The 13,817-nt window shown below is 37.8% G+C and overlaps 1 protein-coding gene across 1 annotated transcript in view; it reads right to left on the reverse strand.

Moving 5' to 3' along the window:
• MAPK1 (mitogen-activated protein kinase 1) overlaps positions 1 to 8,938 on the reverse strand; it is a 19,149-nt gene extending 10,211 nt beyond the window's left edge. Inside the window, 4 exon segments of the mRNA XM_035895363.1 lie at positions 2 to 27; positions 615 to 729; positions 2,479 to 2,595; positions 8,738 to 8,938. Of these exon segments, the coding sequence (XP_035751256.1) occupies positions 2 to 27; positions 615 to 729; positions 2,479 to 2,595; positions 8,738 to 8,938 (459 nt within the window).
• Between the last annotated feature and the right edge of the window lie 4,879 nt (positions 8,939 to 13,817).

Genomic DNA, 13,817 nt, shown 5'->3' on the forward strand with positions numbered 1-13,817 from the left:
CTTCTTGGGAAGGGGATCCAAGTATACCTAAAAAAATACAAATACAAAGAGTACTGTGTTCCATGAAAAGCACATTAAAACGGTTCTATCACATTTGCTAAAACTCAATATTAAAACTGCTGGGAAGAAGATTTCAGAATAAATGTTTTAAGAGTACGGAATACCTGAGAATTTTTTTAGAAACCTTTTTAGTAAAGGTTTCTAAAGGTGTTTTTTTTTTTGTAAATAAACAAATGCATTTGAGTTTTCTAATGATCAGTAATCTGTTTAAAAGATCCAATTAAGTGACTTATCTATAGAAACTGTAAGAAAAATTTGACCTGGACGACATAATATATTTGAGCTTTTTAAATTTTTTTTTAATTTTAAAAACTTCTCTGCTGATGTAGTAAATAAGTTGGTAAGTATCCTCTAGTTGCCCCCCAAATCAATGATTTGTTGTAGAAATCATTGCAGAAATAACTACAGGGAACAGATGATAACACCTACAGATACATACATTACAGACTGACCAACGAGAGAAAAAAAATGAGTGACCAAGACCAGCTTGGCTGGGGGAAAAGATGGAGAGAGACAGATCGATGTGGCAATGCTACTTTTATATAAAAGCTTACCAAGGATATGGTTAAGTTGGTCAAGGTAGTGTTTTCCTGGAAAGATAGGTCTGTTGGAGAGCATCTCTGCCAGAATACAGCCTACTGACCAGATGTCAATAGACTTGGTGTAACCCTGCAAGTAAAGCAAAAACACAGCATGCAGAAATTCCTCTGACAAACATTGCAGCGTTACTTGAGTAAATTCTGAAACTGCACGCAAATAAATCTTTTTTTTTCAGATGAGTCATGCTTGTTCATGCTGTTTGGTTTTTCTGTACAGAATGAAATAATTAAGAATTGTATATCAAAACAGTACTTCGAAGGGGTAGCAAGAACTGAAGTTATGCAAGATATGCTTTTCCAAAAGGATTCTTTACGTTTAACTAAACATATCACCAACTGCAAATTTTTGAGACTCCCTAGTTTTATAGCAAATTGACACTATTAAATTTTGGAAACACACTGTTGTTCTTCATTCTATAGCTCCTAGCAGTATGCTAAACACATGTTGAAAAAAGCCATCTTTCTTCCTAACGGGATCTAAATAGCAGAGAAGAAAGAAGCCTTCGGCATCAAAGGGGTGAATGGGCAAAGCAGATCGTTGGTTAGCTGATCTGTAAAACACAACGGGTAAGTAAGTAGTACAGATGATGTGAGAAGGCCAACAACAGTAAACGGGGTATAAGAAGAATAAAACAAACAGCCATATTTTCACGCGTATGGATAACCTGTGTTACTCATAAGAAAAGGCTTTTATTCAGAAGCACGGAGGCAAGTTTACCTCAAGAATCTCTGGCCCCGTAAGCCCCCCCTGCCTTATTCTCCCATAACCTGCTGCCCACTCCTGCCCCTCCTGTTAGCTGGGAGCTTCCAACAACAGCTAACAACTTTGCTGAATCCACAGTCCCCTCAGCACCCACTTCTCAGGACGCGGTCACTTGATCATTTGCTTTCAAGGCACTGTAAATGTAAAAGAAATCAGACCATAGGACAGGAAAATTGTAAGCTGACCACCTCTTAAGAAACACACTAAATATTTTCTTGTAAAAGCTGCTGATAAATGTATTTGGATATCCAGAAATAAGGTTTAAGTCGCCCTATGTTTACGGCCTTAATGAAAGTTTAAAATACAAGAACCTTGGGGAAAAAAAAAAAAAATCCCTTGATTGGTCAAATAACTATTTTCTAGAAGCGCATTAGACACGCTATTGCCACAACAAATCAGACCCAACAACCAATGAAGCAATAATCCTTCAGAACCAACAAAGTCTTTGAGGAATATAAAACACAGACAGATGTCACATAGGTATTTTGCAAACAAGCCTATGGCTGGAAACTAATGCAAAGGTTATGAAGGATACCCATTACTTACACCACCCAGGGACCGGGTACGCCTTAAAACAGCCACAGAAGAACATAAGAATAATTCCAAGTATAAAAAACCCAAAGGGATGATTGCATTAAGACTATGGGAATGCAACCGACACACAACAAAGATCACATGCCTTCAGAATCAGATTCAACCTCATTATAACGTTCTAAACCTTAATCAAGATGTCAAGATAACATGAAGGCAACATTTGCAAGCCTTGATGAAGACAGTAGTAAAATGCTCTCATTGCTGGTGCTTCTGTCCTGCTCTGTGGAAAAGCATTTGATGAAAGAAGTCTCATGACTGACAAGGAACCCGAGACATGAGAGCTCATGCACGCGTTTACTCAGTTGTAGTTGCAAGCCAGTAGCTATACTGCAAGTCCATTACCACATTTCCTCAAGACTATGCATGCATTCTGATCCTAAAAATGGGACAGGGAGCAAAACTGATACTCACAAGTGAATAACCAGCAACAGAAGCACCACAGCAGTCCAGTATGGTTCTTACCTTAGAATTCAGCATGATTTCAGGAGCCCTGTACCAACGCGTGGCCACATATTCTGTCAAGAATCCTGTGTGATCATGATCTGGATCTGCAACACGAGCCAGTCCAAAGTCACAAATCTGGTTTTAAAAAAAAGGAGGGGGAAAAAAAAAAAAAAAAAAAAGAAGGCATATTAGACATTAGACATATAGCTTCCAATACTACAACACTACTAATTCATTGTTCCCCAACCCATGACGTAACACCTACAAATACAAGGATGGTAACCTGTATTTTTAGAAACAAATTATTGCACAAAGGTTAACAGCAATGTTTTGGATGTAAGTACAAAGAGTATCCGATTAGGCCACGCAGGGGCCAGGAAGAATAAATGGTTTGGGAAAAAAAGATATTCCTGGTGCTCAATTTATGTTCTACTTACTTAGCACCTTCTCTGCCAGACAGGTGGCAAGATACACTGCTCCAACTTATTATTAGAAACTTACCACAAAACAAAGAGATGAAGATTTCCAGGAAACAAAATTACTGACCAACACATTTGTAGCAATACCCCCTTTTTACAAAAGCTACCATCATAACTGCATCTTTGTACAAGAAACATCCTATCCAGTTATGAGATAATGGTAGACTGGAGAGATTATAGGTTGCTGAAGGATGCATGAGCTTAAAAAACAAACACAAACCCCCCCAAAACAACAAAAAAAAAACCAGAACACACAAGAAAATATTTCTCAACCTTGCATCAGGAAAATAGTTTTATCTAACCATGAAAAGAAAAATAAACTCTGATCTAGACTAGCGAGTTCAGCAAAAAAGGAAAAAGTGTTTTTCTCTGTACTCTGGTAAGGAGGCTCCATGGCTTTCAGAGCTATTTAGTGTCCTCCCTCCAGAGAGAAATTAAGAAAACTGAAAATGTGAAGAAGCATTCTAGAGTATGGCAGCTGTTCCCTTCTTACCTTCCAAAAAGTGAATGGCAAGCTTGTTGAGTGGCACATTGGACACATTCATATGCTTTTGCTACCACCAAACAAACACCAGTTTATGATAATGATCAAGTTCCACACAAAGTGTATTTGCATGCAAGAATATGTACTCCCAGAAAAACAAGGCATCAGGTGTAGAAGCAGCAAACTGGAGGTTCCTCTGATGCATACGTTTTATAATAGTTTACTCTTTGATAGCTAATTGTTTACACTGATTATATTAAAAATGTGAATTAATAATACGTTGTAGTCAGTAAAGACTGTAATGGATAATCCTACCAAAACCGCAGAAACCTCATTCTACCCTGGCAACCTACTCCTTTATTTTCCTGGAGGAAACAATGATAGTGAAACAATTGATAGATCAGTTAAGGAAGAAGTGATTCAGCCGACTAATAGCTACAACAGAGGGACTGAAGAAAAGGAAACGATGAAATTCATAAGCCAGGCTGCATGTGATGACTCCTCTGACTTTAGCCACATACTAAAAAAAAAAACCAAACCAAACCCTGAAATCTTTAGAAAACAAAGCCAAAAAGAACCCTTTTAAGCATGTCAAGGTTTTCCCAGGCTACAGAAACAGAGCAGCTGCCTTGCGTGCAATTAGCAGCTTACATAAAGAGAATCAGTACAAATAAACAGAAGAGTCTCCTGTAAAGACAGAGGCGAAGAAACCGTAGAGGACAGCTTTATGGACTTCAGAAAATAATTACACAGACAAAACTGTTGCAACCTCTTCCTCCCAACCTCAGAAACAAGACAGATAAGACTATAGGCAAGGAGACTTGTGCAGAATTATAGTATTACACATAAGCCAAGTGCTATGATTTGTTATTAAGACAAAAGAAGAAAGACACTCTCTGGTCCACAGTGAGGAGAAAGAAGGTGTCCATGAATCTCTCAACTCAAGCAGAAAAATGCACATGGGATGGAAAGGAAGATTAATGACAAAGAGAGCTCATTAGAATGACAAAACGCCCCTGCTGACTAGAGCAGAAACAGGTTAAGCAGAAAAGAAGAAACACCATTAGTGAGAAAGGCATCATGGTTGATGCTTCGAGAAAGAGGCTTTGGGCTGTTAGCAGTGTTTTCACCAGCTGCAGAGCTGACCAGGAGCAGTAGCAGAGCAGAATAAAAGAGGAGCTGGAGAGGCCAGCATTCTGCCCGAAGTCCTGGGTGCAAGGCACGAAGCAAAGACACTGCCTGTACCCTGGTGAGGGCAGACAGTTCTTGCCCAGTAGCAACAGAACACATTTAACAAAGCAGCTACTCTACTTAGGGGGAAAAAAAATTCCCAATCCACTATGCCCGTTCAAAAAATAATTGGTAAAAGTCAAAGCACCAGAAGAAGGTAGGCTTCTCAATCAGAACAAAAACAAAAGAAGAAAGAATTTGTGACAGCAACATAATGACAGGCAAAATTTTCTTGGCATTTTGACTAAGTCATAGCAGAGAATAAAAAACTGCATAATGAAAGACCCAGGTATGTCAGTCAGTGCTTCATGACTTGGAGACAGAACAGATGCTACTAAGAGAGAAGGAACAACATCCCCACTAAATAAATAAAATGTCAGCATCCTACTTATACATTGAGCTTGCATTTCTTGAAAACAATGTTCTTGTAATCAGTATCAGGTATGCTTTTCGTTTTTTTAACAGAGATGGCTTAAAAGTGGACAAAGCTACCCAGCAGTTGGGAAGATTTATTGAGGATCGTGTACATATGACCATTTGCCAAGCAAATGAAATGACACCCAACAGCACTACTAATACACTGAAACATCTGAAGTTGTAGCATTGAGTAGTCTCTCAGTGCATATGCATATATTTATACAAAAGGAAAAGGAGAGGTTTCCATTAAGTTTAGTTGTTAATGGTAAGACCATAGTTGAAACAGTTGCATCTCTGGAGTAATTGGTAAAATCCTGAGACAAAAAATAACTTGACGTTTTCCTCAAAAAAACCCCTCTCTCATCACCTTCCTTTCAAGCCCATCAAAGCATCTAACAGTTCTTGGATGTTTAATACTTGGGAGTATTCACTATGTAGACAGAAAAGCACAATTACACATAACATCGATATAGTGTGTTAATGTTTTAACCAAGTCAAAGAAGTAGATTCTCAGCTAGAGTAAACTGGTACACTGGAGACACTGCAACATATTAGTTGAGAATCTGTTTAAAATAACTTCAACCTCATTTTCTGAAATATTAATGCCACTGGCCTAAGAAAAATATATGGTCATAATAGTTTTTATGTAACTAATTTCATTTTAAAAACCGCAAAACAGGACAAATTGTTGTGTGCAGATAATCATGAAAGCATGTGAAAATATTTCTAAAAGCATCAGATACTATCTTAGAGTATACTCCAGCCTGTAGCATGTCAGTATACATTAATCTCATTCATGGGAAATATGCCAGGCTGCAAAAAAAATCCAGTATCTTTATTACCCAGGACTCTCACTGGAGAGAGATTCCAAGGTAGTAGTTTTCATGGACTCTCAAATCTAATCTTTCACTGAAAATTTATAACACGAGACAGCAGTTAAGTCAATGATGTACTTTCACAAACTTTCATTCACTACGTGGTAAGTCATATTTAAAGTCTCATTTAAGTCTGTGGCATAGCCTAAGGAAACAGAAACAGCTTTAGGTTCTGCACTTCCACCCTGAGCCTTTCAGTTTCTTGGGACAAACTATTAGGGTTCACAGACAAATTGTGTCAAAAGAGACTCACAGAATCACAGAATGGCAAGGGTTGGAAGGGACCTCGGGAGATCATCTAGTCCAACCCCCCTGCTACAGCAGGCTCTCCTAGAGCATTCTACACAGGACTTCGTCCAGGCGGGCTTTGAATATCTCCAGAGAAGGAGACTCCACAACCTCCCTGGGCAGCCTGTTCCAGTGCTCTGTCAGCCTTAGAGTAAAGAAGTTCTTCCTCATATTCAACAGAAACCTCTTATGTTTCAGTTTGCACCCCTAGTCCTGTCGCTGGACACCACTGCAAACAGACTGCTTCCATCCTCGTGACTTCTGCCCTTAAGATATTTGTACGTGTTGATAAGGTCCCCTCTCAGTTCTTTCCTGGAAATGGAATCTATGATCCATAAGTCAAGATCATGTTTAAGGGAAAAGAGAAGGAGGTCTTGTTACAACCTGTAGGACTCTGAGCTCCAGAAGAAATCAACAGCTCACTCTTGTAACACCATTAAAGAAAGAAGCCAACAGCATTACCACTGAAGATGAACAAACTTTCTTCCGGAAGTTAGATTTTAAGTTGTTCATTTTCACGTTAGGCTGTGTTTTGAGCTTATGTACAATAATCAACTTTGTAAGCATGCACACGTACATAGCTGACACATAGACTTGCAGAACAGCCCTAAAAGAAACAAGTTAGTACAAGTTCAGCATTCATCAGACAAGGCCTAGCATGTACTAGTTTTCTCTCCAATTCTCTTGTTTAAACTTTAGATGCAGTACTCATACAACACTAGGGTTCCCTTTAGGTTATGAAAAAGCATGTGCTCTGTCAGACAGACTACCATATTCTGCACAAGGAAGCATCTATTGCTGTGATGTGCTGGTTTTAAAAATCTTATAAAGAAATTGTAACAGTACTAAGGTGGCATTATATTATTTTGCCATACAGTGAGCTTTACCTTCTTTTTCATGATCATCTTACTTCTGTTAAAACATTGCCTTTTATTATTTCATGGCCTTTAATTGCACATGACACAGAGCTATGCTCAAACTGTTCTTTCCTGCTTCTATCGCATAGTTGTTGTAGATTTTACTCCATTTCTTTCATGTAGGAGTTAATGCCTTGAAGGGATCTGATGTAGTAACAGCTGCTGAAATCCCACAGCAAGAGTCAGAGGTGACCAGTGCAGCAGTAGCGTGCATTAGGAAAAGCTGACAAATAGCAGTGGGAATGTAAAGCAAACAGATTGTGTAGCCAGTATTTAGAATGGACCAGCATATGAACAGCAAGGACTTTTCTCGGAATTGTGACAAACTTGCATGGCCAGCAACTGGTTTACATTTTGAAGAGGGTATTTTTGGTTTGTTTGTTTGTTTTAAATGAGAAAGCTAGAGCTACTATAAAAAACAAAGTGTAATTAGGTGCAACACAGGATGCAACACAGTTGTACCACCTCAGATCAAAGCAATATAAACTCCATAACCTCGCTCCACCAGTGACCAACAGCAAATACATCATGTAAAGCGTAAAACGGAACGTATTCCAGTGCTTTTTCAAGCCACGCTGTCTGCAATATCTACAGTGCTCTGTGGTACCGAATTCCACAGCTTAACAGTGCTGCAAGTTACCTACTGCATCCTTTCACTCTGAGCATGCCACCTGCTCCTTTCATCCCCCCCCAGGCCCCCTGCCTTTTTAATAGGTAAAAACAGCAAACAACTGTTCTCTATTCACCCTCCCTATGCCACTAATAATTTTATCAAATTCTATTGTATTCTTGCTTTTCCTTAGGCAGTATCTTCCAGCAGAGGAGACCTAGGTGAAATAGCTCTTCCTGGTATGGAGAGAAGTACTCTGAAGTCCTGGTCTCCTCATTTTAAAAGGATATCATACAGAGAAGTGTGGTAACTACGATCACACAGAACTGAAAACTCAAAACCAACAGAAAGTTATAGAATGGCATGTTTTCTGTTTTATTCTCTATTTCTGTTCTAATTCTTCACACTCGGTTTGCTTTACTGAATGCCACTAAGCATTGAGCTGACATTTTCCACGAATCATAACAGCTCTAAGATCATCCTTCTGTAGTATGAACTGGTACAGAGCCCATCACTGGAAATGTAAATTAGGAACATTCCCTCTCCAAGTAATTGCTGTGCATTTAATCAGCACTGAATTTCACATGTCATTTTAGTTGGCCGCTAATATGAAGTCCTTTTCCAACACTGAACAATTAACAGTTTAAACACAGAGAAACCGAGATGAGAAATATACACAGTTTGAGCTTTCTTTCTAGGTAAACACAATTCTCCTTCAGATAAGTATTTTTACCTAGCTTTCAAAGAGGCTGTTTCAAAGCCAAGCTCCAGATGGAAACAGCGATGCACTCATTAAAATAGCGTAACAGTGAGTTCTTAGTCACTCAAATCTTAATAATTATTTTATCAAAACCAATAATGTTTTAACAAAAAAAAAAAAAAATCACATTAATCACAGTAACAGAACCACGTTCATGGTTATAGCAGGTAGTTCATGAAGACCATGGGAGCAAAATTTGTAAGAAATTTCAACTAACCTTGAGATCACAAGTGGTGTTAAGCAGCAAATTTGAAGGTTTGAGGTCACGATGAAGCACGTTGGCTGAATGGATATATTTTAACCCTCTCAGAATCTGGTAAAGGAAATAACAAATGTGGTCGTTGCTGAGGTGTTGAGTCTTTAAGAGCTTGTAAAGATCTGTCTCCATAAGATCTTGCACAATGTATCTGTCAGGCATCAGATGTAAGGCAGCAAAACAAATGCGGTGTCACAGTAGATATCAACATACAGTACCAGACAAAACTTCTGTAACAATTTTTCTCTCTTATTTGTCTCTTTCACAACAATTATGAAACTATGTAGTTGCTTCTTGCTTCACAGTTTTGAGTCAAATCAGTCCTGTTTCATGATGCGGCCCTTTACAGAGTTAAGAGGAATTGGCATTTGGTCCTCTCAAATTAATCATCATAAATTTCTATTTCTTTATATTAGAGACTGATTTTTCTCGGAATCTTAATATGACCAGATTCCTATTCCACTTGCCAAGAAATAAAGACTGGGTTTTAGTTTAATGAGTAATAAAGCTTCTGATGTATTTGCTTCCAGTTGCATAAAAGCATGAAGATAGAAGATCTGATCATTTCTGATGAGTCTGCTCTGCCACCTCTCCACTTCAAAAATTCAGCTGTTGTTCTCTTTTACTATATATTTATTATGCTACATTGAACACAACAGCCCTTTGCTTACCAACATTAAATCCTAGTATTTTCAGTCAGTGATCTCTTTTTTTTCTAAGATTGGAATGAACACAAAGAAAAGAGATTTTTTTTTTCCCCTGCTTTGGCAGAAATGAGTTAAGTAAAATTTCTTCTCCCTTAATTCAATTTGGTTACAAAGCCCTTGGGGTGTAGTTCTACGATCACTTTTCACCGCAATAGGATTTCATGAAAACACACTACTATCGCCATTCCAGTTGGGCGTTCCCATCCTCTCCTCTGGGTATTGAGATTGGATCACACAACTAGGATACCTTTTTGCAGGCAGCATGCACTTACAGTATTCAGAACAGCCACAGAAATGCAACCTCAGAAGCCCAATTAAGACCGACTGAACTCAAATAATGTATTAATAATTTTTTAAGTGAAAACATTTGTCCTAGATTCAATTTCTGCCTGCATGCACTTATGCCTTTTATTGGGCAGACATCTGCAAAGACCCACAAACCCAACAGGAACCAATGCACACGGGCTTGGGGAAATTAAGCTGGTTGACTCTAAACTAGACCTTGTATCACAGGTAGAGTGTCCCAGCTAAGACCACTTCATACGTTAAATACCCACATCAAGTCATATCTATACAAAGCCAAGCTTCCCATGAAAGCACAGTTAGATTAACAAAAAGGCCAAATTTGCATATATTGATCAAGCCCATGTGCAGTTTCAGGCTTTTCACATATGCAGGAAGCACTGCAGAACTGGGGGTTGCGTTTTGCTTTATTTAAATTCCCACCCCACCCCCCAAGATGTATCCAATGTATCCATTCTATTCTTTCTGAATATGAAAGTTTTAGACAATTATAGCAGAGTCTGGCCATTTTGTTTTCTCCTCAAAGCAATCAGTTCTAATGACAGCTCTATTAAGAGCAAATAGTTTTAGGATTAAGTGACTAAACTAAATCATCTCTACAGTGTTGAGTTCTGTGCCTTGGAAGATAGAAATTAACATTTTCTTTTATTTTCCTAAAAAAAACCCAAACAAAATTAGTGTTCACCTACATATCGAATCTATCTATGTATCTATAAACCTATCAAACACTATGAACTTCCCTTTCAATTTACAACAATAGAAGACAACTTTTATTAAAATTTAGTAAGGAAGAGAATGAATAGGAAGAAATAATCAAAACAGAGAAGACGACAGGCATCACTAACTACGCAGAATAACTTAAAAACTTTGAAAGGATACACATCTTTCATTTGTTCAATAGTCGGAGCTCTGATAATATCATTTATTCCAATAATATTCTCATGCCTGAAGCGCAGTAGGATCTTAATCTCTCTCAGAGTTCTCTGGCAGTACGTCTGATGCTCAAAAGGACTGATTTTCTTTATAGCAACTCGAACTTTGTTGACGTTATCATAGGCAGAACTAGAAGAGAATCAGTAACGTTAGTTAGAAGGAATATTAAAATTCTTTCAATTCACAAAGCAAGAACGCGAATTCTACTGAATATAGGGGTGGTGCATTTGTTTTACATTTCTTTTTACTAAATGAAGAGAGGCGACAGTGGCACGTATCTTTTAGTTTGATGAACAGACAAAATACTGTTGTACTATCACCAGCCTATTTGGGTATCTACAGGTCATTAGTCTTCCCAACTGACTTACAGTCTGCTGATTCTCGGGTACCTGAACAAAGGAAGTAATATTCATTTTATTTATTTGCCTGTGGAACAAACAAGTGTGAGTCTTTTTCTGCTGCAATCAAGAAGTTGGTTGAGAGAAAAGGTTCATCTTGAGTTAACCTATTCACTCTGGGGCACAGAAAGGCCTTCAGAAATCATCTTTCAAGCAGCAGAATTCCACATCCTATGTCCAACTCCTTCAAGGAATTCCAGTTGCCACAACCTTTTACTCCTCCATCAAGCTACACTGTCAGCACCTCTGTGAAGAACGGACACGGGAGACCAAAAGGGATGGAGAATTTGTGAAAACACCTTTCCAAGTTCAATTCAAAAGACAACACAGTTTGAGAAGAGAAAGAAGGTATCAGACTACACACATGAAGCGAAAGCAAGCGGCAGTACATGGAGGTAACGCGGTGATTGTGACCCAGATCAATGAACACGCTGGCTGCTACTTTTACAGCACTGTGATTTCACAAGTCCAGAACTGCGTCCTTAGCTACACCAATAAAGCAGTCTCAGTATTTCTGTTCTAAATGCCTACACATTTATGAAGAATATCACAGCCTGCGCCTAGTAAAAAGGCTCACTAAAACATACATAATTTTCTAAAATTTGGACGTGGGTTATCATTTAGTAAAAATGTTTTGAATACTTACAAATTTTAGGATGTTTTCTATGATCTTGCTTATATGAATGACAAAGCATCTTATAATAATTTCTCTTTGTATTAAAAGTATATGGTAATTTAATTAATTAGAATTGAAATGTGTGTATATGATTCTTGTTCCTTTCAAATTTCTTTTTGCTCGCTACTGCATTGTTTGGAAATTAAAAAATAATCACACCTACATTTAAACATTTCTGTTAGCCTCATCTATTTCACATAAAAATATAAACATACTAGCCAAACAGGCTTTACATTCCAACAATTTTCTATAATCAAGTCCCAGAACATTCTTTGAAACTCTCTTAATTGCTCTTATTCTGATGAGATGTCCAGTTATCTGGTGATCACATAAAGCAGAATGACATATGAAAATCCAATTAGAAAAGGAGACCCTAAAAGGAATTCAAGTGCCTGGCCATGGCAAGGTGGTCCTACCACTGAGCAGATTTATGGTGCAACAAGGTATTTTTGAGACAGTACTGGTACCACTGCATGCAGAAGTGTTTAACATTTCTCACTTTCATTATTAAAAATGACATAGAATTTGTGCTGCCAGTAAGATCTTCATACAGCTCATGCATATGTAGTGACATCCTTTTTGCATGATTTTTCCGCAGAATCACTTTGACCTGTCTACATCCGTAACTCCGGTCTGTAACCACAGACAGACTGCACAATTTATTTGCCTCTAGAAACACTGAACTCAAATGCTCCAGAGGGTGCTTTGAAATTCCACATGTTAAGCCAGTATTCATTACAACTGTTGCTACTGCATATGTATAGATAACACATTAGCAGTTCATTAGTCCCAAAATAGATAACAACAAAGTGCCATAAGTGGAACTTGGCATAGCCTTCAAGAGCACTTTGTCTACAGTAATTTTCTTAGTTAATCAGTTAATCACCTGCTGTGTTTACAATATACCAGTAAGGTAAGTCACAAGCAGAAAACAAAACTAGAAATAATTCTGAAGTATGAACAACCTGTATTTGGGAAAGAAATGAAAGAATCCTATGGACCATTTTATTGTTATAAACAAACCTCCTACCTCCTTCTTTGTATTGACTTAAGCATATTTTTTTCTCCCACAGTGCAGAATCTGACTTCCTTTCAAAGTACCGGACAGCAGCAGCTATGCAGAACAGAAAAAGGCAAAATGCCAATATTTACCAATTGATGCTGCTTAAATAAAAGCTCCTAATCTCTTACAATGTTTGATAAATCTCTAAGTTATTGCTTCTCAAGCAAAGGTTGGTTATTGATGAAAAATATGCACCTTTTCTTGTACAGAGACAATGAACTTGAATTCATCAATTAAAAATACCGTGGTTTCTTCTCTTGTAGCTGTTTCACTTACAGTTCTTGAAGCATTTTCTTAGCAAAAGGTTTATGCTGTTTAAAAAAAGATGGCTAATTTTGCTTTCAGATGGTTCAACTATAAAACAGATGATTCAGTGTGGAAAAAAAGCTGACTATTTGCCGTAAAGATGCAATCAATTTCCTCTCCAGTGTACATTCTGCATACAGTCATTTTTCTGTTCATATCAGAAGATCTCACCACACTAATGCGGCTAAGCATGCATTGCTGTTACCACTGCAAAGCCTCAGCTAAGGAGAGCAAAACTGAAATACTACCTACTTGAAACATTAAAAGGGTGACTGGATTTATTTCTGTTGTCACACCTTCTGAAATACGAGCTTCTCTGTAACTTGATTAAACGTACGAAGATTATCTCAATTCCTATGAGCAAGAAGCTGATCATACAAGTAGTTAAGCACACTTGGTTATGCATAATATTTTAAATATCATGCATAATATTTTAAATATCATGCATAATACAGGTACACCAAGAATCTGTATTAGAAAGTTAACATCATTTCATGTTCTCAGAGTCACAGCCCTCAAAGCAAATGTGGCTTTGAGTAAACCCTGTGACCCTTTAAAAACCAGTGCTTTTTCAATTTGACACGCGCTATAGCAAACCGTAAAAGCTACATATTAGACTGAACTTCAGTGGAATGAAGTTGTGTGTTCTCTCATG

This window comes from Egretta garzetta, unplaced genomic scaffold, assembly GCF_000687185.1.
Source record: "Egretta garzetta isolate BGI_Z169 unplaced genomic scaffold, ASM68718v1 scaffold25, whole genome shotgun sequence".
Classification (NCBI taxonomy): Eukaryota; Metazoa; Chordata; class Aves; order Pelecaniformes; family Ardeidae; genus Egretta; species Egretta garzetta.